We start from the raw sequence: 25,120 nt of genomic DNA, 5'->3' as shown, positions 1-25,120 counted from the left end.
TGCACAACCTTCAATGTATGTCATAATTACGTAAAATTCTGGCAAATTAGTTCGCAATGAGCCAGGCAGCCCAAACTGTTGCATATACCCTGACTCTGCGTGCAATGAGCGCAAGAGAAATGACACAATTTCACCTTGTTAATACTGCCTGCTAAACTGGATTAGTAGTTATAACTAGTTATTATGATTCATTGTTTTTTATATGAGTTTAATGCTGCAGTGATAAACATCCCAATAGATTTGGTGATGGCTTTAGCCCGGTATGATTCTGCAGCAAAGGGCTGCTTAAATTCCACGGTGAGAAGTTGTTGCCTCCCATCACTGACATACCAGAGTGATGACGCTTTAAACGTGTGGCCATGCTCGATGTATTTCCATGAACATACGGTTTTCTTGTAGCACAATGGCTCCTCACTGTAATGATGTTGTCCACCACCCTTCTTCTGTCATCATATTTGACAGGGAAGCCAAAATGCTCCCATACATGAGACTTCAATGAAGCGGGAGGCTTTTCCAGTTCTTCAGCTCCTCCGCCAGCCATGGCTGTCACTGCTCTTTAGTCTTCTTTGCTTTTTGCAACGCGACCATCCAGGATTGATTAGTTGGGATTCAACATGCCCCGTTCACGTGAACAGCACACACAACTGATTTAAAAAAAAATTGAATCATCCTTCAGGCTTCAAAGTAAAACATTGCACACATCTGTCTTGTCTATCTTTTCACTGCATCGAGATTTAGGGACCCGAGTCTTACTGATCATTCCGTACCACGCAAATTGATGTAATTATTTATTTACTAACTAAATGATAACACAGGATACACACACACACACACAGTATAGGTTATTGATTAGAAACTTAATATGATGAAAACAGGTCCCTAGTAGACTAACGACAACATGACTGCTTATTAATCAGAAGAGAGGCTACACTTCTAACTACGCTCAAAGTAATACTAATACTTTGAAGAAATAATAAATGAATGCATTTACATGTTTCAAGGTCTTCCTTCGTCGTTTCTCTCTGTTGGCTCAGGCTTTCGTGGAAAGGGCTCTGATGGGCATCCTCCCAAGCTCCCAAGTGTAAGGCTCTGATTGTCCACAAGAGGTCACAATGTCCTTGTCCTGTAGTCTGAAGCAGGCTTACAGGGTGGTGTTTACTTTCACTTCCCAGGAAGGGGGGGATCCTCTGAAGACAGCTAATCAGCCGTGTCGATGAGAGCAGTGTAGTTGACGATGATTCGAAGAGAATAACAGGATGATCCTACTTAAATTCACTTTCTTAGATACTTAGAACAGCTACTCAGCCGTAACATCGATTGTTAGGGAGGCTACTTTGTCATCTTCACCTCGTGTTGATTTTCAGGGTTGTGACCAATGTAGACCTAAGCTGCAGCTTGAGTCCTTCTAGTCTGATATGTTAATTCTCAACTCACCCTTTATACACTCAGGTAAAAAGGGGGTGTTTCCGTCATGCTGACACGCTCTCTGAGCTCCCTCGGGTGTGGCTAATTACTTGGCAAAGTATCATCCAAGCTATGATCTTGTTAGAAAACTAAAATCACATTCCTATCTTAACAAAAAATATTCTCTTCATCCTTGATATTTCCTACACGCCGTAAAGGATTTAACCTGACATACACAATGTGAAAACTCTTCAAGTTACAATATTTTTAGACCATATTTCATGACAACACAAAATAGACATTAATTTCCCGTCTCATAATTCCCCACATCCGGATGCTAGAAATATTGTCCCAGTGTTCACCTTTGGACATTAGCGTTTCTGAGTGGAAAAATCTTCTGGAGACACAGGGACATTCCAATCCCAATACTAGAGACCAAAAGGAGTTGTCTGCTGCATATAATTTACGATTGGCGTGAGGTGTCATAAAACCCCCACACCAATCCCTCTTCCCCTCTGCGGGTGAGAGGGATCTGTAGTCGTTGAGCCGTTGTAACCTGATCTTTGCATCCTCACAGGAGAGTCATTTCAACTACAATATATTAACCAGCCCACCTCTGTCTCTGTGTTTAGTGGAGGAGTGACTTTGTGAATGGCTGGGTGAAGATCGCCAACACACATGAGACTCAGGAGGAGTGCCTTGGCATGGCTGTATTGGACATGATGAGGACAGCCAAGGAAAGACAAATGTCTCCGCTGGATATCTACAATTCCATAAGGTGCAGAGGAAAGATAAATACATGTCCAACCACTTAAGTTGTTTAACCTGGTAGTACTGGGGGTCAGTTGTAGCTAGAGACAAATGTCTCTGCTGCATATTTACAACAATGCCATAAGGCCATACCTAAAACAATACTGTAAGTGTAGTATGGCCAACAGAATGACTTGAATTGGCAATGTAAATTATTTATGGTCTATTGTGTATCTTGGTATTCTACAGGTACCTATTATACTAACCTATTCCATATGGCTTGACTTATCCTATTCTTCCCCGCTGTCACCTCAGCTACAAGTCCTTCTTGCCCAAGGAAATGAGGGCTCACATCCAGGACTGCAACTTCGTGACCAGGAAGAGGATCCGCTACCGCTTCAAGAAGTTCATCCAGCAGTTCAGCCAGTGCCGGGCTACGGCACGCGACCTGAAGCTTAAATACCTCATCAACATGGAGTCTCTCGAGCAGGCATTCTACACAGAACGCTTCCAGGTCAGGGAATCCTCGGTAGGGCAGGTCACCATCATTGTGACGGCTGATCATGGCATCCAGTGGTGCAGAGACGGGCACAAAGATTCTGAGCAGGTACTCACAGCAGGGTTGTCCAGGTTGTTCATGTTCACTTGTCTAAGGGGAATTTGCTGAAATGTTATAATTATCAGACTTATCACTGACTATATTTCCCTGAAAGTGGAAGGATCAATACAGCAAATTAGTACACTATGATTTGAGTGGAATCTCTTATTTAGTGGAAACATGACTGAACTCCTGGTTCCCTAGTATAGCCTATGAAATAATTTCATACAGTAATCCCAGTGATTTAGCTAGCTACAATGGTTTCATGCTGTTGTCAGGAGGGTTTTACTGTGAAGTTGAATTTAGGGTGGTGATGTCATGTTATTTTGTAGCTTTGGCCTGGCCGTTTTATTCTTTCCTAATCCACGGTTAGAGGTGTTAATGTATAATTGAGTAATTAATGGGTTTAAGAGCTGTTACAGTAGGTCAACAGTGGCTTACATTGCTAATGGAATCTAATGCCGATGGATTGCATCAGATCAGTCTGTGGTGTTTAACAATTTAAAATGTTCAAGGACTTAATTTTCTCCAGTGAAGATGGGCAAAAGCAAATACTGTACTTGGCTCATTGCTGGCTTAGAACTAATTGTGTCATGCAATTTTCTGCTTCTTGGCACTAAAGGTTATTCAATCAACACATTTTTACTTTGTTTCAGAAGAATGATATCCTCTAGATTGAGTCAAATGACGTCTTGTTTTCCCACCTTTTTCCGGGCAGGACCTGCAGACCTACTGTGATTTTCCAGACGTTACTGACATCAGTATTAAACACGCCAATAAGGAGGGCTCGATGGAGAGTCGAGTGGTTACCATCAATAAACAAGACGGCAAGACTCTGGTAAGACTGACGTCAGCCTCTCACCTCCACTAGCCTTTCTTAATATTCACATTGAAACAGCCACAGTATTGAAACCTCATTCTATCAAATTTAGTTTTATTGGATTGGATAAATATTTTGACAATTGTATTCTCATCCTTTTTTGCACTGGCTCAGGAGCTGGAGTTCAATTGCCTCTCTGAAGCTCTGTCCTTTATATCGCTGATTGATGGCTACTATCGTTTGACGACAGATGCACACCACTACCTCTGTAAAGAAGTGGCACCCCCTGCACTGGTGGAGGCCATTACCAGCCACTGTCATGGTCCCATTTCGTAAGTGAAGTTTGGAATCCTACCCTTATAGAGCACTGTGCATCATCTGATTGTGTATCAATAACTTACAGAGATGCATACATAGATACACTCTGTGCTTCTCCACAGAATGGATTTTGCAATTAATAGACTGCAAAAATCTGGGAACAAGCGGGGTCTGTACATCCTGCGATGCAGCCCTAAGGACTTTAACAAATACTTTTTGACCTTCACCGTGGGGGTATGTAATGTATTTAAGTTATACTTTTAGTACATAACAGATTTTTTTTTATTAATGAATTTTGCCATTTTGGAAAACCTTTGTGTAGAATTTAAGCAGTTTGGAACATATTTAACTATCATGTCACAGGAACACTGATTTGATTATAATTTCTTGCTCCTGTGCTTTCCTTTAGTTATACGATGGCATTGAGTACAAGCACTGCCAGATCACTAAGGCTGCTAATGGAGAGTTCAATCTGAGTGGAACCAAAAGGAACTTCAGCAACCTCCAGGAATTGCTGAGCTGCTACCAGAAGGAGACTGTGCGCTCTGATGGCATCATTTTCCAGTTCAGCAAGTGTTGCCCACCCAAATCCAAAGGTAACTGAGTTTAAAGACTCACTCCAGCTATGTTGGAATTTTTCCGATTGAAAAACAAAAACTATATCCCAAGCATAAATACAGTAATGTACACACACTTAATGGTAAAAATATATGTTTTGAGCAAAATATAATTTTTCTAGACACAACTGGGGCGGCAAATAGCCTAGTGGTTAGAGCGTTGGGCCAGTCACCGAAAGGTTGCTAGATCGAATCCTCGAGCTGATATGGTAAAAATCTGTCGTTCTGCCCTTGAACAAGGCAGTTAACCCATTGTTCCTTGGCCGTCATTTTAAATAAGAATTTGTTCTTAACTGACTTGCCTGGTTAAATAAAAAAAATAAAAACTGGAAACTTCAAGCTGTAGGCCATTCAAGGGGTTCATCTGATGTGATGTCACCGGCCTCCCCCTTGCTTGCCTACTTGTGCCATGTCATACCAAGACTAGCTATTGAATGTGCCTTCTATTAAGTAAATCGGGTGATAAATGAGGTGAAAAGGAGACTGGAGTGCCACCTTAAATCTTGATTTTTTTTGCCTATAAATCGGCAGAGAAGTTCTTTGACATGTTGAGGCATTGCTCCACTTAAACTCAATATACTGTCAATGGTTAAGGCTTTATATGGTCCTCTTGTTTTCTTGACAGACAAGTCCAGTTTACTGGTATCCAGGAGTAACAAGGGCTCAGACGTGCCGCTCTCTCCCTCCCTACATAGACGCAACATCAACCAAATGGTGTTCCACAAGATCAGGAAAGAGGACCTGGAATATGTAAGCATTTCACATTCAACACAGACACACAGTCTTATTGTCATTCATACAGCAAAATTGTAGATGTCATCATCTCACTGTTTAGTACAGTTTTGGATAACCAGCATGCAGTGTCTGTTTCTTATCAATGAAAGATTCAGGAATGCATCCTTTTATTGTAGACATTATCTTGTTTGTGTGTTTTTTAGACTGAGAGTCAAGGCCAAGGGACATTCACAAAGATCTTCAAAGGGGTCCGCAAGGAGCTGGGAGACTATGGGGAGATGCACCAAACAGACGTCATCATGAAAGTCCTGGACAAGGCCCACAGGAACTACTCGGATGTAAGAAACTAAGATTATATACACATAGAATACATTTCCTGAGTTGATTGGCAAAAAATTAAGTACTTAATCTTTCTACAAAGAAAGTAAGAGCAGGTGACTAATTGCCTGTGGTCATGTCTATTGGCGTTATTGTCTTAAATCAGCCATTGTCTATGGTGGGCTGTAATGAATGATGACGGTGTTTATTAATGATGGTTATCTCTCTCCTTCTCTACAGTCTTTCTTTGAGGCAGCCAGCATGATGAGCCAGCTATCTCACAAGCACCTGGTGCTGAACTACGGCGTGTGTGTGTGCGGGGAGGAGAGTGAGTCAATCAATCTGTCCCAGTTGGGAAATGTATATAACAGATAAAGCAAGTGAATGAGTGTGTCCCTCCATCCATAATACCTGCCTGCGTTTTATGCTTAGGTTATTATCCTTTAATGTCCACTACCCTACTGTGACTGATGATCCTCTGACCCGTTGTAATAATCTGTATAACCTTTAATGTCCACTACCCTACTGTGACTGATGATCCTCTGACCCGTTGTAATAATCTGTATAACCTTTAATGTCCACTACCCTACTGTGACTGATGATCCTCTGACCCGTTGTAATAATCTGTATAACCTTTAATGTCCACTACCCTACTGTGACTGATGATCCTCTGACCCGTTGTAATAATCTGTATATCCTTTAATGTCCACTACCCTACTGTGACTGATGATCCTCTGACCCGTTGTAATAATCTGTATAACCTTTAATGTCCACTACCCTACTGTGACTGATGATCCTCTGACCCGTTGTAATAATCTGTATAACCTTTAATGTCCACTACCCTACTGTGACTGATGATCCTCTGACCCGTTGTAATAATCTGTATAACCTTTAATGTCCACTACCCTACTGTGACTGATGATCCTCTGACCCGTTGTAATAATCTGTATAACCTTTAATGTCCACTACCCTACTGTGACTGATGATCCTCTGACCCGTTGTAATAATCTGTATAACCTTTAATGTCCACTACCCTACTGTGACTGATGATCCTCTGACCCGTTGTAATAATCTGTATAACCTTTAATGTCCACTACCCTACTGTGACTGATGATCCTCTGACCCGTTGTAATAATCTGTATAACCTTTAATGTCCACTACCCTACTGTGACTGATGATCCTCTGACCCGTTGTAATAATCTGTATAACCTTTAATGTCCACTACCCTACTGTGACTGATGATCCTCTGACCCGTTGTAATAATCTGTATAACCTGAAGAAGAGACCACAGTAGAGTCAAGGTGGGCTATTCTTAGGGGGATTACAATACCGAGCTGTTTCATCAAAACCCTCTTACCTGACCATTCTTAATCTGCCATCCTCTGTGCCCTATGAGTGTTCCTCTGCTGCTTTTAGATTGACACATGTTGTCTCTGGTATGTAATGTAGTGCTGCATATGACTGGAGGGCTGGATTCGATGAAAGCTGATATAGCGATATTTATGCTTTATTGCAGAAAGGTTCATTAATAGTGGCATTTGATAAATCCTTTGGGACAATGTCTTGTGTTTTAACCCCTGTAAAAATGCTGTTAACTCTTACAGATATCATGGTGCAGGAGTATGTGAAGTTTGGCTCCCTGGACACATACCTGAAGAAGAACAAAAACTCAGTCAACATCTTGTGGAAGCTTCAAGTGGCCAAGCAGCTTGCCTGGGCCATGCACTTCCTGGTAAGGCTGAACCCAACCTGTACTACAGACATGGTTGCTCATTGATAAAGGGACTCTATGGATAATTATACATTCTCAGCGTTACAAGCCACAGACTGCACCAGTCCATCAGTGCCTGCAGGAAGTTTGTGAATGTTTAGTTAGTTGGTGTGATGCACCTCTTCTCCTGACTGTTCCATCCCCTCTTGACTGTCCCGTCTCCTCCCCTCCTGACTGTCCCCTCCCCTCAATCCCGCAGGAGGAAAAGAACCTTGTTCATGGGAATGTCTGTGCCAAGAACGTCCTGCTGATCCGGGAAGAGGATCGGAAAACTGGGAATCCCCCCTTCATCAAGCTGAGTGACCCTGGTGTCAGCATCACTGTCCTGCCCAAAGATAGTGAGTTCTCCTCTCTCTTCCTCTGATACACCGGTGTTACCACTAGGCTGCCAGAAGGGGGCAACGTTTATCCATCAAAACTCAGTTGTGTGCACGAAGTTACCCCAGCTTTGACCTGAGCCACACCTCCAAAAAGCCTTGAATACCTCCGTTTTTACGACCTTTCACATCTTAAAATATTACAACCTAGATATTATATTCAAATCATATTGTACTATTTCAGAGTTATGATTATTGAACACTAAATGCTGTGTGAATTGATTGTCAATGAATTATTAATGACATATTATGGTCTGGCCCAGTTTTGGTTGAGCGAATCCCCTGGGTGCCTCCTGAATGTATTGAGGATTCTACCAACCTGAGCCTTGCAGCAGACAAGTGGAGCTTTGGCACAACGCTGTGGGAGATCTGCAGTGGAGGGGAGAAACCACTGGCGACACTGGACAACTCTAAGGTGAGGATCACATCAGCTATACCAGTAGGTTATGTTTTTGAAATATGTAGCAGTATGTTTACACTAATGCAACTTGATATGCAGTCCTACTACAAGCAGTCCTACTACAAACAAACATACATCTAATGATTCTTTGGTTCAGAAAAACCTATTTTACGAGGACCGCCACCAGCTGCCTGCTCCTAAGTGGACTGAGCTTGCTAACCTGATCACCAGCTGCATGGACTACGAGCCCACGTTCAGACCCTCTTTCAGGGTCATCATCAGGGACCTCAACAGCCTGTTCACACCTGGTCAGTGCATTGCTACAGTCATTGCAGATTTAAACTGGGTCATACTGATGGGTCCTACGGTCTTTTCATTGAGTTGATTGTCTCAAGGAGGTCATGATTATTATAATTGTCACACATCATGTTGTTATAGGAAGAGGAAATTATGGGTGTAATGGTGGCCATATTACCAGCCTATATTATATCTAGGCTGTTACCGGTGTTTGTGTTTTAGGTGGACCAAGTGCTGCTAGGGGCTTAAAAGAGATGGGGAGAATCCAAGCAGACATGGAAAAAATACAAGTCTCTGCAAAAAATACTGTCATTCTTGAACATGTCTGTGTGATTTGACATTGTGCTGTTTTTGCCCACAGAATATGAGCTGATTGTGGAGAGTGACCTCCTGCCAAACAGAACAGCAGCGTCACCATGGGTCACTGGGGCTTTTGAGAACCAGGAGCCAGTCCAGTTTGAGGAGAGACACCTCATCTTCCTACAGCAGTTAGGCAAGGTAAGGAACCACAGTATCACAGCCAATGATGGCCACAAGCTAAGGAATCACACTCATTGTCATGAACAATGATGACCACAGATGATCATTCATGGTCTTTGAACACCACACAGTGTTCTCTTTTGTGGATGTGTCTGATTCCGTCTCAAAGCGCTTCATTAAGTAATCAGCTGAACTTAATGTCATCTCTTCCGTCCTACTTAATCATGTTGGTTTCTTCCATCAGGGTAACTTTGGCAGTGTGGAGATGTGCCGGTACGACCCACTCCAGGATAACACGGGGGAGGTTGTGGCTGTGAAGAAGCTTCAGCACAGCACGGCAGAGCACATGCGGGACTTTGAGCGGGAGATCGAGATCCTCAAGTCTCTTCAGCATGAGAATATCGTCAAATACAAAGGAGTGTCTTACAGCGCAGGTACCGTGTGACGTGTGGGATTGGCTTGATTCCTCGCGTCCTCTCCTCCTTTCGAAAAAGGTCCAATTGAAATTACTCTCCACTACTGCGTCATCAGGCAAATTACGTTTACAGAAGAGGAATCCCAAAATACGTATGTAAAGTGGTAAGGTACATCCATGTATAGATCTATACATGGATAAGTAGCATACCATTTTACATGTGCATGATTTTCTCCTCCTTACTGAGTAAATCAATCAGTTGAAATAAATAAATTAGGCCATAATCTATGGAATTCACATGACTGTGCAGGGGCGCAGCCATAGGTGGGCCTGGGAGGGCATAGGCCCACCCACTGGGGAGCCAGCCCCAGTCAATCAGAATCATTTTTTCCCCACAAAAGGGCTTTATTACAGACAGAAATACTCTGTTTAATCAGCTGTCCTGGTGGCTGTTCTCAGAAGATCCTGCAGGTGGAGAGGCCGGGTGTGGAGGTCCTGGGCTGGCATGGTTAACGTGGTCTGCGGTTGTGAGGCCGGTTGGACATAATGCCAAATTCTCTAAAACGAAGTTGGAGGTAGCTTATGGTAGAGAAATGAACATTAAATTATCTGGCAACAGCTCTGGTGGACATTCCTGCAATCAGCATGCTAATTTCACACTCCCTCAAAACTTGAGACATCTGTGTCATTAGGTTGTGTGACAAAACTGCACATTTTAGAGTGGCCTTTTATTGTCCCCAGCACAAGGTGCACCGGTGTAATGATGATACTGTTTAATCAGCTTCTTGATATGCCACACCTGTCAGGTGGATGGATTATCTTGTCAAAGGAGAAATTCCCACTAACAGGGATGTAAACAAATTCGTGCACAAAATTTGAGCGAAAGAAGCTTATTGTGTGTGCGTATGGAACATTTCTGGGATCTTTTATTTCAGGTCATGAAACACGGGACCAACACTTTACATGTTGCTTTAATATTTTTGTTCAATGTACTAGCATGCTAGCAGATACCCATAAACTTCCAGCCATTGCGCTAACGCTTCATTGCCAAAACCCTGAAGTATCCCTTTTAAGGCTCAAGTTTAAAGTTTTAATGTCACATGCACAAGTACAGTGAAATGTCTTTCTTGCAAACTCAAAACCCAACCATGCAATAATCAATAACAATGTAATACTAGAAAAAGAACACATGAGAAATAAGATGAAATATGAAGAACACAATAAGTAAGTAAACATACTATGTACATGGTCGGTTCCAATACCATATTTACTATGTGCAGGGATACTGGAGTGATGGAGGTAGATATGTGTAGGGGTAAGGGGACTAGGCAACAGGATAAAATAAACAGAGTAGCAGCAGCTTGCATGTGAGTGGGTGTGTAGGGTGTATAAATGTATGTTCATATTTTGTGTGAGTGAGCAAATGATGGCGTGAGTGTGTAGGGCCCTATAAGTGTGCGTCGAGACACTGAAATATAAGGTCAATAAGATGCAAGGTAAACTCGGTCCGTGTAGCTATTCATCAGTCGTATTGCTTGGGGCTATAAGATGTTCAAGAGCCTGTTGGTGTCAGACTTGATGCACCAGTACCTCTTGCGATGCGGCAGCAGAGAAAATTGTCTATGGCTTGGGTGGTTGGGGTCTTTGACGATCTTCCAGGCCGCCTTTTCACACCGCCTGATATAGAGGCCCTGGATGGCAGGGAGCTCGGCCCCAGTGATGTACTGGGCTGTCCGCATAACCCTCTGTAGCATAACCCTCTGTAGCATAACCCTCTGGCACCACGCTGCCAGTCACTGACCTCCTCCCTGTAGGCTGACTTATTGTTGCCTGTGATCAGGCCTACCACCGTTATGTCGTCAGCGAACTTGATAATGGTGATAGTCGTGCATGGCCACACAGTCGTGGGCGAAGTCGAAGATCCAGTAACCTGTTAGTCCAGGATCCGATCATTAGTAACCCGTTTGCTTCTGAAAAGATAAGTCTAGAATACACTTTTTTGGTGGTTTTTTTGTGTGTTTAAAAAAAAATGTACCCCCTTTTTCTCCCCAATTTCGTGGTATCCAATTGTTAGTAGCTACTATCTTGTCTCATCACTACAACTCCCGTACGGGCTCGGGAGAGACGAAGGTTGAAAGTCATGCGTCCTCCGATACACAACCCAACCAAGCCGCACTGCTTCTTAACACAGCGCGCATCCAACCCGGAAGCCAGCCACACCAATGTGTCGGAGGAAACACCGTGCACCTGGCAACCTTGGTTAGCGCGCACTGCGCCTGGCCCGCCACAGGAGTCGCTGGTGCACAGAAGGTGAATAGTAGTTGCCTTGTAACTCCAACAGATCCTTTTAATTCAGTCAGAAGACAAGACAAGTTCAGCAAGTTATTCGTAGAATCCTAAGTCAGTGCAGAGGTGAATGTTTCTCTATTTGTTTGTTGTCTGCAGGCCGGAGAAACCTGCGACTGATCATGGAATACCTGCCCCATGGGAGTCTGAGAGATTACCTCATCAAGAACAAGCAGAGAATAGACCACATGAAACTGGTGCATTATACCGCTCAGATATGCAAGGTACTGATAGTGACCAGATATGAAAGTAACTTTAACCTTTTGATTATAATGGTTTTACTCTTCCATATCCAGATATCTACCCTCAACTGATGCCTGATGTTTACCATATGGTGATAGTTCATAACATTCTAATACAGACTGCAACCTAGTGGGAAGTAAAGGTAAAGCATGTATGAGGTCTGAACGTTTTTGTCTTTGTTCTTTTGTGTGCGCAGGGTATGGAGTACCTGACAACCAAGCGCTACATCCACAGAGATCTGGCAACCCGGAACATCCTGGTAGAGAGTGAGCTGAGGGTGAAGATAGGGGACTTTGGCCTGAGCAAAGTCCTGCCCCAGGACAAGGAGTACTATATGGTCAAGGAGCCTGGAGAGAGCCCCATCTTCTGGTTAGACACCTTTAGCAGCCCCTCCAGGATTCTGCTATCTTTTTTAGCAAAATTAACAATTCCCTGCTTATTATCATCATTGAAATTATTGCATATTGTGAAAATCATTTTTAAAAACCCTGCAAATCCTGGAGGGACAGTTTTATTCGGTCACTGGCAGAAAAGTTTTTATTTTTGTAGTGACCAATGATATTTCTTGAAGTCAACCAACATAATCGTTTAAAGTAGGACCAGGCGGTTTACATATAATTACTACATACCGGTATTGAGGCATTTCCACCGCCATTTCTCGCACGTTTTTACAGACACAAAAGGATCGCAACGTCGAATTAAGAAATTCATCTGCCAGAATTTATAAAATTGTACTGAAACTTCCTGTTTCTTACAAAGCTGTCGTGATGATTATTTATACAGTTTGCCTTTACTCGCATAAAAACTGTGGATGGAAACATGGTTACAGAGATAAATAAGGGAAAAGTGACTTTTTGATGATAAAGACAAAACAAACAAGCCTCAGTGTGGAAATGATAGCAAAAATTGGTAAATGCAAAAATTGGTAAATGCTGAAAATTATTATGAAGTTGACTAAACAGTTTAAAACACGTGTCAAAACTCATTGCATGGAGGGCCGAGTGTCTGCAGGTTTTCACTCCTCCCGTGTACGCGATTAGATTAATTAGAGTCACTGATTAGTTAGGAACTCCCCTCACCTGGTTGTCTAGATCTTAATTGGATACAAATTGAAAGGTGAAACCAAATACCAGCAGACACTTGGCCATGGAATGAGTTTGACACCCCTGTTTTAAAACAGTCAGAATAGAGAAAGCCCCGTTAAATCCACTTAGAATTTGTGTTGCCATCCTAGGGTCATGCACTACTCGAAGCTTATTTAGGACTTTTATTATTCAAAAACATAAACAACTGTCAAATGCCATCATTCTGTAAACAAATGTGGATAATAATGTGATATGATACTGTATTTTGAACATATCGTCCAGCCCTAGTTTAGAGTTCTATGAACTGTGCAATCTTGTTCCTGACTTTATTGTTAGTTCCTGTGTTAGATTTGTGCTTTAGCTGTTCATTTTCACCCATTTCCTTGGCTTCCTATGTGGTGTAACTGTAATTCCTAGTCATCCTTTTTTTGAGAGAAGAATAAGAGAGCGATTTGGGACACTTTTTTGTGTTGTTGTGCAGGTATGCCCCAGAGTCTCTGACAGAAAGCAAGTTCTCTGTGGCTTCTGACATCTGGAGCTTTGGCGTAGTGCTCTATGAACTGTTCACCCACAGCGACAAGAACTGCAGCCCTCCTGCAGTGAGTTCATCCCTCTCTCTCCCTTCTCTGATTATTTGTTTATTCTTCAAATACAGCTAATATGTTGTCTCATTAAATATTTGATACTTGTACAGTGGGGCAAAAAAGTATTTAGTCAGCCACCAATTGTGCAAGTTCTCCCACTTAAAAAGATGAGAGGCCTGTAATTTTCATCATAGGTACACTTCAACTATGAAAGACAAAATGAGAGAAAAAAATCCAGAAAATCACATTGTAGGATTTTTAATGAATTTATTTGCAAATTATGGTGGAAAATAAGTATTTGGTCACCTACAAACAAGCAAGATTTCTGGCTCTCACAGACCTGTAACTTCTTCTTTAAGAGACTCCTCTGTCCTCCACTCGTTACCTGTATTAATGGCACCTGTTTGAACTTGTTATCAGTATAAAAGACACCTGTCCACAACCTCACAGTCACACTCCAAACTCCACTATGGCCAAGACCAAAGAGCTGTCAAAGGACACCAGAAACAAAATTGTAGACCTGCACCAGGCTGGGATGACTGAATCTGCAATAGGTAAGCAGCTTGGTTTGAAGAAATCAACTGTGGGAGCAATTATTAGGAAATGGAAGACATACAAGACCACTGATAATCTCCCTCGAACTGGGGCTCCACGCAAGATCTCACCCCGTGGGGTCAAAAATGATCACAAGAACGGTGAGCAAAAATCCCAGAACCACACGGGGGGACCTATTGAATGACCTGCAGAGAGCTGGGACCAAAGTAACAAAGCCTACCATCAGTAACACACTACGCCGCTACGCCGCCAGAGACTCAAATCCTGCAGTGCCAGACGTGTCCCCCTGCTTAAGCCAGTACATGTCCAGGCCCGTCTGAAGTTTGCTAGAGAGCATTTGGATGATCCAGAAGAAGATTGGGAGAATGTCATATGGTCAGATGAAACCAAAATAGAACTTTTTGGTAAAAACTCAACGCGTTGTGTTTGGAGGACAAAGAATGCTGAGTTGCATCCAAAGAACACCATACCTACTGTGTGCGGCTGTTTTTCTGCAAAGGGACCAGGACGACTGATTCGTGTAAAGGAAAGAATGAATGGGGCCATGTATCGTGAGATTTTGAGTGAAAACCTCCTTCCATCAGCAAGGGCATTGAAGATGAAACATGGCTGGGTCATTCAGCATGGCAATGATCCCAAACACACCGCCCGGGCAACGAAGGAGTGGCTTCGTAAGAAGCATTTCAAGGTCCTGGAGTGGCCTAGCCAGTCTCCAGATTTCAACCCCATAGAAAATCTTTGGAGGGAGTTGAAAGTCCGTGTTGCCAAGCAACAGCCCCAAAACATCACTGCTCTAGAGGAGATCTGCATGGAGGAATGGGTCAAAATACCAGCAACAGTGTGTGAAAACCTTGTGAAGACTTACAGAAAATGTTTGACCTCTGTCATTGCAAACAAAGGGTATATAATAAAGTATTGAGATAAACTTTTGTTATTGACCAAATACTTATTTTCCACCATAATTTGCAAATAAATTCATTAAAAATCCTACAATGTGATTTTCTGGATTTTTTAAAATCATTTTGTCTGTCAGAGTTACAGGCCTCTCACATCTTTTTAAGTTGGAGAACTTGCACAATTGGTGGCTGACAATACTTTTTTGCCCCACTGTATATGCAAAGCCTACTGACCTCAGGCTACGTTAAGATCACATAGCCTGTTAAAACAAACTATGGGGGCCTCCCGGGTGTCGCCGTGGTCTAGGGCACTGCATCGCAGCGCTAGCTGTGCCATCAGAGACTCTGGGTTCGCGCCCAGGCTCTGTCGCAGCCGGCCACGACCGGGAGGTCCGTGGGGCGACGCACAATTGGCCTAGCGTCGTCCGGGTTAGGGACGAATACAGCTAAGCACGGGCAAAATCCTAGAGGAAAACCTGGTTCAGTCTAATTAATTCCAACACATTTGGAGAAAATTGCACCTTTCAGCAGGACAATAACCTAAAGCACAAGTCCAAATCTACACTAGTTGCTTACCGAGATCACATTGAATGTTCCTGAGTGGCCTAGCTACAGTTTTGACTGAAATCGGCATGAAAATCTATAGCAGTACTTGAAAATGGCTGTCAAGCAATGATTAACAACCAACTTGACAGAGCTTAAAGAATGTTAATATTGTACAATCCAGGTGTGAAAAGCTCTTGGAGATTTACCCCAAAATTACTGCCAAAGTTGTAATTACTGCCAAAGGGGGTTCTAACATGTATTGCCTCAGGGGGGTGTATACTTATCTAATCAAGATATATGTAAGTGTTTTATTTTTCATATGTTTCATAAATATTAGCTTTTTTTGGCATTAGAGTATTTTGTGTAGATCACTGACCAACAAATACAATGAAATCCATCATAATCCTAATTTGTAACACTACCAAATAAGAAAAAAATTGAAGGAGTGTGAGTACTTTCTGAAGGCACTGTATGTTAAGACACATAGTCACAGACTCTACTTGAGTCTACTTGTTTACACATGAGCCTGCACATAAAGGAAAGTATACTGTATGTGTGCAATAGAGACCTAAAAAAAACTGCTAACATCCCTGCGTTACACTGACCTAGTTTACATATACTTGTTTGATCATTTGTAGTTCACACCTGACCAACCAACCTTTCTCCACATCCTCAGATGTTCATGGGCATGATGGGTAATGACAAGAAGGGCCAGCTGATTGTTTATCATCTCATTGAGCTCCTGAAGTCGGGCAGCAGGCTGCCTCAACCTGTGGGCTGTCCCATGGAGGTAAGGGCTGGGTTGTAGTCATTATGTCCGTTTTGTCTTGCATTGTTCAGTCTATATAGTGTGTTTGCCTTCCTTAATGATGCAGTGTCATATGTATAAAAGAGGGGTTGCGGTTTCCACAGTTAACTTAGTATCTTAACTGAGCAATGTGAGTGAGTGGTAACATGTTTATGTTACAATCAGATTTCAATGAATATATACCATAGGAAGGCTACCAGTTGTGACCATCCCAAATAAACATGTCTTTGGTTCTCTCTCTCGTTCTCTCAGATGCATGAGATAATGCAGGAATGCTGGGATAAAGACCCATGTTTGCGGCCCTCTTTCAAGGAGCTGGCCCTGCGTGTCGACCTGTTCCGTGACAGCAAGGATACGTAGACAAACACCCTAAGTGCCCCTCTTCTAAGAGACTGTTTTTCTGCATTCACTTGGTTGCCGTGTGTGTGTGTGTGTGTGTGTGTGTGTGTGTGTGTGTGTGTGTGTGTGTGTGTGTGTGTGACCGCCCCCCCTGTCCTTTTGCAGTGTGGCAATAGATTGGACTGAGAACAAGATCTTCTACCAGAACACTATAGAGACACTTGTATCAAACAAGGTCTCATTTCTCTTGAGAGTGTGTTTTTTTCTTTTCTTCTCCAGCCCTTTGTTTTCTAAGCTAGCAGGGCTAGCCTTCACCTTTCTGTCCCCCCATCTGAAAAATGAAAGTATGCTGGACTGATGGAACGGAATGTTTCTTCTTTTTATTTGTGTCGTTTTATGTATGTATATACATATATTTGTGTACATATGTCAAGAGGATTTTATAATTTTATAAAATGAAAAGAATACACTGCAGTCTGTATTTGAAATGTTAGACAAGAAGTCAGTGTAAATGAAGTACATTTAGAGATTTAAAAATCCATTGATTTAAAATTCCATTGTGAAGCAGGTGTTGTAAGATTAAAATATATATCCATGCTATATGAAAAAGGGTTGTAGAATGTTTTTCAAAAACCCGTTAGTGGGGTCAGTAATTTCTTCTGCTGGCCTTACAGTCAATAATACTATGTTCAAGGTCAGTACAGATTATAGGACTCTTCTGATACTTTGTACACAGGCAGAACTCTGCTTGAGGATAGTTCAAAAGTAGTTGAGAGTGTGTGACACTCATTCCTTCCATATCCCATGTCCATTCTAAAAATATCCCTTCAACCGAACAGGCTACTCATCATATCACTCCTCAAATCACAAGATCTCTTTCATTTGTATAGGGTCACACTATCAGTATAATCTTAGTGTGACATGAGCTCTTCAATTTCACTAGTTGGGTTTGTCAGCTAACATTGAACTCTATCAAGACATTATGGTGCATAGTCCTACACAATCCCTTTCAAATACTTGACACCACTTGCCTTTAAGTTCCTAGAGATACTTTATTTTTCCTAGAGCTACTTTATTATTGCAACATCTCATGCATTTTCTCCCCACGTCATTACAAAATGGGAGTGTTACAAACTAGTGTATCAAATCCAGGGGTCACAACTGGTCAGTGAATAAACCCAGGTACAAGTTTACTGACGTTTTTCAAAGATTATGACAGATTCTTCTATTTGTTAAAATGTGTCTACATGCATTCCCTTCCATATGTATTTGGACATTGAATCTTTTTTTATTTTTTTGGCTTTATATTCCATACTTTATACTTTGGATTTGAGATCAAATGTTTCATATGAAGCGACAGTACATAATGACAGATCTTATTTGAGGGTATTTTCATACATACAGTGCCTTCAGAAAGTATTCACACCCCTTGACTTTTTCAGCATTTTGTTACAGCCTGAATTTAAAATGGATTAAATTGAGATTGTGTGTCACTGATCTACACACAATACCCCATAATGTCAAAGTGGAATTATGTTTTTAGACATTTTTACAAATTAATTAAAAATGAAAAGCTGGAATGTCTTGAGTCAATTAGTAATCAACCTCTTTGTTATGGCAAGCCTAAATACGTTCAGGAATAAAAATGTTCATAGCAAGTCACATAAGTTGCATGGACTCACGCTGTTTGCAATAATAGTGTTTAACATGATTTTTGAATGACTACCCCATCTCTCTACCCCACACATAAAAGTATCTGTTGGTCCCAAGCACACATTCAACCAAGAAAACCAGGGAGGTTTTCCAATGCCTTACAAAGAAGGTCACCTATTGGTAGATCGGTAAAAATAAAATAAAAAGCAGACATTGAATCCCCATTTGAGCATGGGGAAGTTATTAATTACACTTTGCATGGTGTATCAATACACCCAGTCACTACAAAGATACAAGCGTCCTTCCTAACTCAGTTGCCGGAGAGGAAGGAAACCACTCAGGGATTTCACCATGAGGCCAATCGTGATTTTAAAACCATTAAAGACTTCAATGGCTGTGATATAAAACTGAAGTTGGATCAACCACATTGTAGTTACTCCGCAATACTAATTTAAATGACAGGGTGAAAAGAAGAAAGCATGTACAGATTTTTTTTAAATGCATTCTGTTTTCAATAAGGCACTAAAGAAATACTGCAAAAACTGTGGCAAAGAAATACACTTTTGTTCTTGAATAAAAAGCATTATTTTGGGGCAAATACAACACATCAAATGTATTTATATAGCCCTTCGTACATCAGCTGATATTTATTTATTTCACCTTTATTTAACCAGGTAGGCAAGTTGACAGTTGATTATGACAGAACATGGCCAAGATGTTCAAATGTTCATAAATGACCAGCATGGTCAAATAATAGGTCTGGGACAGGTAGCACGTCGGGTGAACAGGTCAGGATTCCATAGCCGCAGGCAGAACAGTTGAAACTGGAGCAGCAGCACGGCCAGGTGGTCTGGGGACAGCAAGGAGTCATCATGCCAGGTAGTCCTGAGGCATGGTCCTAGGGCTCAAGTCCTCCGAGAGAGAGAAAGAAAGAGAATTAGAGAGAGCATACTTAAATTCACACAGGACACTGGATAAGACAGGAGAAGTACTCCAGATATACAAACTGACCCTAGCCCCCCGACACACAAACTACTGCAGCATAAATACTGGAGGCTGAGACAGGAGGGGTCAGGAGACACTGTGGCCCCATCTGATGATACCCCCAGACAGGGCCAAACAGGAAGGATATAACCCCACCCACTTTGCCAAAGCACAGTTTTGGGGCTTCACCATGTTTCATTGAAATGTACAGCTGTGTGTCATCTGCATAACAGTGAAAGTTAACATTATGTTTTTTTCGAATGACATCCCCAAGAGGTCAAATATATAGTGAAAACAATAGTGGTCCTAAAACGGAACCTTGAAGAACACCGAAATTTACAGTTGATTTGTCAGAGGCAAGCCATTCACAGAGGCAAACTGATATCTTTCCCGACAGATAAGATCTAAACCAGGCCAGAACTTGTCCGTGTAGACCAATTTGGGTTTCCAATCTCTCCAAAAGAATGTGGTGATCGATGGTATCAAAAGCAGCACTAAGGTCTAGGAGCACGAGGACAGATGCAGAGCCTCGGTCTGATGCCTTTAAAATGTCATTTACCACATCACTGAGTACCGATCAGTATTTCCAAACATGACAGTGGCTGTATCATGTTATGGGTATGCTTGTCATTTGAAAGGACTAGGTAGGTTGTTTAAGATTTTTTTTTAATTAATGGAATTGGGCTAAGCACAGGCAAACTCCTAGAGGAAAACTGGTTCAGTCTGCTTTCCAACAGACACTGGGAGACATTCAACTTTCAACAGGAAAATAACCTAAAACACAAGGCCAAATATACACTGGAGTTGCTTACCAAGACGATGTTGAATGTTCCTGTGTGGCCTAGTTACAGTTTTGACTTAAATTGTCTTGAAAATCTATGGTAAGACTTGAAAATGGCTGTCTAGCAATGATCAACAACCAACTTAACAGAGCTGGACGTATTTAAAAAAACAATAATGGGCAAAATATTGTACAATCCAGATGTGCAAAGCTCTTAGAGACTTAGACTCACAGCTGTAATCTCTTCCAAAGGTGCATCAAACATGTATTGACTCAGGGTTTGAATGCTTATCCAATCAAGCAGTTTGTTTTGGTTGTGTTTTGGATTATGTTTTGCCCAATAGTAATTGAATGATGACTAGAGTAATTGTATTTATAATTAAGTAGGTAAGATTATTTTTGAACACTTATAAATTAATCCTGATAAGAAAAATCATGAATAATGATGCCATTCAGAGGCTGCAACAAAATGCTACCCTCTCACAATTACCAATAACAGGGAAGATAAGCATTTTTGGGGGGAGTATGATCTTTGTGCCTCTAACCTTACTCATACATTCATGATTAATTTATGATTATCCATAATCATGGTAGCATCCACTTAATGTTTCTTCAATGATATGACTAAATGATTCATTCATGATTTTCCTTATTAGGATGAATGTAGACTCCAAAATGGCACAAGACATTATTCACCATTCAGTTCCTGTTGGGAAAAACATAATCCAAAACAAACTGCAAATTCATCCAAAAAGTTTGTAGAGTCACAAGCTTGATGTAGTCCTTGCGTGCAAGAAATACTACACTTTTGACTACTTTAATACACTAAGTGAATTTGTCCAAATGGGGGTACTAGATACATAGTGTTTTAATTTCTTAACAGTAAAACAGATACAATGGGTATAGAAAGTCACCACCCCCTTTCAAAATGTTCACCTTTTGATGTTGCCTTACAGCCTAAAATGAAAACACATCCAATTATTTACAGACAGTAGCCCACAATATCTAAGTAAATGTTTCTTTCTAAAAAATATTCAAATTAATTACAAGTAAAACAGTAAAATACCCTATTTGGATAGGTGACGCCCCCCCCCACCACCCCCCACCCCACCCTTAGAATTGTAATTGCAAATATGCTGAGGTATAACCAACCACCTTCCAGATCACAAATCAAGCTAATTGGCTTCCATCTGTGACCATTTGTAGTGACTTTGATTAGTTCAGAATAAAAGCAGAGTGTTCATAGAGGACTCTATTGCTGAGTAGTGCAATTCAAAGCAAAGAATCCACTATGGGCGGAAAGGTACTTTCAAAAGATCTACCAGATAAAGTTGTGGAAAGGCACGAGTCAGGATGGATATGAAAAGATTTTGAAGGCTTTGTCTGTCCCTCGGAGCACAGGTAAGACCATTATTAAGAAGTGGAAGGTGTATGGCACCACCCAGAACCTGCATAGATCAGGCCTCCCTCCAAACTGGATGACTGGGAAAGAAGGTAACTGATCAGAGATGCTACCAAGAAGTCAATGTCGACTTTGAAGGAGCTCCAGGCCTTTTTGGCAAACACTAGTCAATGTGTGCATGTGACCACAATATCACAAGCTCCACAAATCTGGCTTCTATGGGAGGGTGGCAAGAAAGAAAAAAACACTCAGAAAAAGCCACATCAAATCTCATTTGAGCTTTGACAAAAAACACATTGTAGATTCCGAGGCCGGGGCAAAGGGTTCTGTGGTCAGATGAGACCAAAATTGAACTGTCTGGCGAAATCCCAATACATCTTTACACCCAAAGCACCATGCCTACAGTAAAGCCAGCCGGTGGCAGCATCCTGTTATGGGGGTGTTTCTCTTAGTAGGAACTGGAGCACTTGTTAGGATAGAAGGGAAAATGGACAGTGCAAAATACTGACAGATTCTTGAGGAGAACCTGCAGCCCTCTGTCAGGAAGTTGAAGATGGTTCATGTTTCAACATGACAATGACCTAAAGCAACTGTACAGTGGCTGAAGGACAAGGTGAATGTCCTTGAGTGGCCTAGACAGAGCCCCAACCTAAATCCTGTTGAATATGTGGAATGACTTGAGTGCAGCCCCTGAGCGGTCACCTTACAATTTGACTGAGCGTGAACAATTTTGCAAGGAAGAAGTCTAGCTGTGCAAAGTTAGTGGAGAAGTGTTTAAAGAGACTCATGGCTGTAATTCAAGCAAAAGGTGGTTCCACCAAGTATTAACTCAGGGGGGTGTTCACTTATCCAAATAGGGTATTTTACTGTGTTAATTTAATACAGTTTGAGGTTTTTATTTTATTTTTCTCACTTGGATATTGTGGGTTACTTATTGTGTGAAAATAAAGCTGAAAAAAATCAAATTTGATGTGTTTTCATTTCAGGCTGTAAGGCAACTAATGGTTAACATTCTGACTTTCTATACCCACTGTATGTCTCAAAGTACTCTCAAAAAGAACCTGACATTCTATACTGTTGCCTATATGAAACATTCTGTCTTAAATACAAAATGCCACATTTTTTAGAAGTGCTCACTGTCCAAAAACGTATGGATTGTATTTGCTTCTGCTGTGGAAATGCATTTTATTACTATACAACTCTGGAAAATGTGTTACATTGACTTGAATTCTCACACTCAACCATGCTCTCTGTTTTTAAAGGTTAAGCTCAGGGGAAAACCAATCCCTTTCAGAGGACATGCACCCTAGTGAGAGGGAGAAGTGGGAGTTGGCATACATTGTGAAAACAGTGAATCAAGCATTGCTATGTAGTAGTACTGTCTACAATCTTCAATGGTTCCTTCTCCTGTGCAGAGAGCAGGAAACCTGTTGAGATACCAAACAGATGGGGCATGGACAGTTGAAAAGGGCTGTCAGATGTTGTAAATGGACTAGTTTGCCCTAATATTCATCATTCATTTCTTTCAGACAATTATGTAATGATGAACATGCCTGATTCTCAAGGCAAGGGCAAATTACACCATTAATGATGGGGTTCTCTCCATGTTGGCACACACCATGGACTCTAAGCATACACACATGATTTTATCAATTATTAGGTTGTGGGTCTTGGTCCATTCCAGTAATGACAGTAATGCTTAATTTTGACTGCATATTTTAGTAGTCTACGATGGTTATGTTGTAGGATACAACCAACCTAATACAACCATAGAATAGATACAACCACAACTCCCTTTGCTGTATGAGCTCCAGAGTGGCGCAGCAGTCTACGACACTGCATCTCTGTGCTAGAGGCGTCCCTACAGACCCTGGTTCGATCTCAGCTGTGATTGGGAGACCCATAAGGCAACGTACAATTGTCCTAGCGTCATCCAGGTTAGGGGAGGGTTTGGCTGGGGTAGGCTGTAAAATAAGAATTTGTTTTTAACTGACTTGCCTAGTTAAATACATGTTAAATAAAAAGAAATTAGTTGTGACCAAAGCCTCTCATTGGCCAATACATAGCATCTGCAATCCAGGGTTTATATACATGATTGGTCGTTGTAGTAGGATGTCCCTTGGGGGTATCAGTGCCTATGTAGGACATGTGAGGGTTAGGTTAATAAACAGGCTGGAGCTAGAACCTCGTTGTCGTGCGTCCCCAGGGAAGGCACTGATCACAGCAGATGCACTCTCCAGGGCCCCAATTAAACGTCCATTATCAGAGGAGGAGCAATGTCTAGAGGGTGAGGTACAGGTGTCCATTAATGCAATAAGGGACAGTCTACCTGCATCTCAGACCAAACTGCAGCAGATTGCAGAGGAGCAACAACAAGACCCCATCTGCCAACAGATAGTGCAGCAGTGCAAAAAGGGATGGCCCAGGCAGGAGGAACTGCCTCAGCTGCTGAAGCCCTATTGGGTGGACCAAAGGGATGTCCCAGGCAGGAGGAACTGCCTCAGCTGCTGAAGCCCTATTGGGTGGACCAAAGGGATGTCCCAGGCAGGAGGAACTGCCTCAGCTGCTGATGCCCTATTGGGTGCACCAAAGGGATGGCCCAGGCAGGAGGAACTGCCTCAGCTGCTGAAGCCCTATTGGGTGGACCAAAGGGATGGCCCAGGCAGGAGGAACTGCCTTAGCTGCTGAAGCCCTATTGGGTGGACCAAAGGGATGGCCCAGGCAGGAGGAACTGCCTTAGCTGCTGAAGCCCTATTGGGTGCACCAAAGGGATGGCCCAGGCAGGAGGAACTGCCTCAGCTGCTGATGCCCTATTGGGTGCACCAAAGGGATGGCCCAGGCAGGAGGAACTGCCTCAGCTGCTGAAGCCCTATTGGGTGCACCAAAGGGATGGCCCAGGCAGGAGGAACTGCCTCAGCTGCTGAAGCCCTATTGGGTGCACCAAAGGGATGGCCCAGGCAGGAGGAACTGCCTCAGCTGCTGAAGCCCTATTGGGTGCACCAAAGGGATGGCCCAGGCAGGAGGAACTGCCTCAGCTGCTGAAGCCCTATTGGGTGCACCAAAGGGATGGCCCAGGCAGGAGGAACTGCCTCAGCTGCTGAAGCCCTATTGGGTGCACCAAAGGGATGGCCCAGGCAGGAGGAACTGCCTCAGCTGCTGAAGCCCTATTGGGTGCACCAAAGGGATGGCCCAGGCAGGAGGAACTGCCTCAGCTGCTGAAGCCCTATTGGGTGCACCAAAGGAATGGCCCAGGCAGGAGGAACTGCCTCAGCTGCTGAAGCCCTATTGGGTGCACCAAAGTGACTTCCACTGTAATGGAGACCTTCTCATGAAAGGACAACGGAGAGTTATCCCAGAGACTCTACAACCAGAAATGCTAGACAAGAGTGCATGATGGACACATGGGGATAACCAAATGCAGACTGAGGGCTCAACAGTCAGTGTGGTGGCTTGGTCTGAGTACTCAGATTGCCAAGCTAGTGGCCCAGTGTGAGGTCTGTACAAAATGTCAACCTTGTCATCCGGAGCCGATGATGGCAACGGAGCTGCCAAAACAGCCATGGCAAAAGGTAGGGGCGGATATGTTCTATTGGAAAAA

General features: G+C 42.4%; 1 protein-coding gene across 2 annotated transcripts in view; it reads left to right on the top strand.

Moving 5' to 3' along the window:
- jak2b (Janus kinase 2b) overlaps positions 1-18,282 on the top strand; it is a 46,270-nt gene extending 27,988 nt beyond the window's left edge. The window contains exons 5-24 of one of the 2 annotated variants that reach the window (XM_029637437.2): positions 2,037-2,182; positions 2,470-2,668; positions 3,471-3,590; positions 3,747-3,904; positions 4,013-4,124; positions 4,300-4,486; positions 5,133-5,257; positions 5,446-5,580; positions 5,801-5,888; positions 7,165-7,292; positions 7,531-7,669; positions 7,972-8,123; positions 8,266-8,416; positions 8,767-8,903; positions 9,130-9,319; positions 11,746-11,870; positions 12,086-12,258; positions 13,456-13,573; positions 16,232-16,345; positions 16,616-18,282. In XM_029637437.2, coding sequence (XP_029493297.1) covers positions 2,037-2,182; positions 2,470-2,668; positions 3,471-3,590; positions 3,747-3,904; positions 4,013-4,124; positions 4,300-4,486; positions 5,133-5,257; positions 5,446-5,580; positions 5,801-5,888; positions 7,165-7,292; positions 7,531-7,669; positions 7,972-8,123; positions 8,266-8,416; positions 8,767-8,903; positions 9,130-9,319; positions 11,746-11,870; positions 12,086-12,258; positions 13,456-13,573; positions 16,232-16,345; positions 16,616-16,723 — 2,805 coding nt within the window. In that variant the 3' untranslated portion in view covers positions 16,724-18,282. Of the gene's footprint in view, positions 1-2,036; positions 2,183-2,469; positions 2,762-3,470; positions 3,591-3,746; positions 3,905-4,012; positions 4,125-4,299; positions 4,487-5,132; positions 5,258-5,445; positions 5,581-5,800; positions 5,889-7,164; positions 7,293-7,530; positions 7,670-7,971; positions 8,124-8,265; positions 8,417-8,766; positions 8,904-9,129; positions 9,320-11,745; positions 11,871-12,085; positions 12,259-13,455; positions 13,574-16,231; positions 16,346-16,615 lie in introns of both variants that reach the window. The other variant, XM_029637436.2, reaches the window with a different exon arrangement.
- The last annotated feature ends 6,838 nt before the right edge of the window (positions 18,283-25,120 follow it).

The sequence above is a fragment of the Oncorhynchus nerka genome, linkage group LG27 (assembly GCF_034236695.1).
Source record: "Oncorhynchus nerka isolate Pitt River linkage group LG27, Oner_Uvic_2.0, whole genome shotgun sequence".
Taxonomy (NCBI): domain Eukaryota; kingdom Metazoa; phylum Chordata; class Actinopteri; order Salmoniformes; family Salmonidae; genus Oncorhynchus; species Oncorhynchus nerka.
The sequence above is the reverse complement of the archived record's forward strand: the minus strand, read 5'-3'. Positions and strand labels throughout refer to the sequence as shown.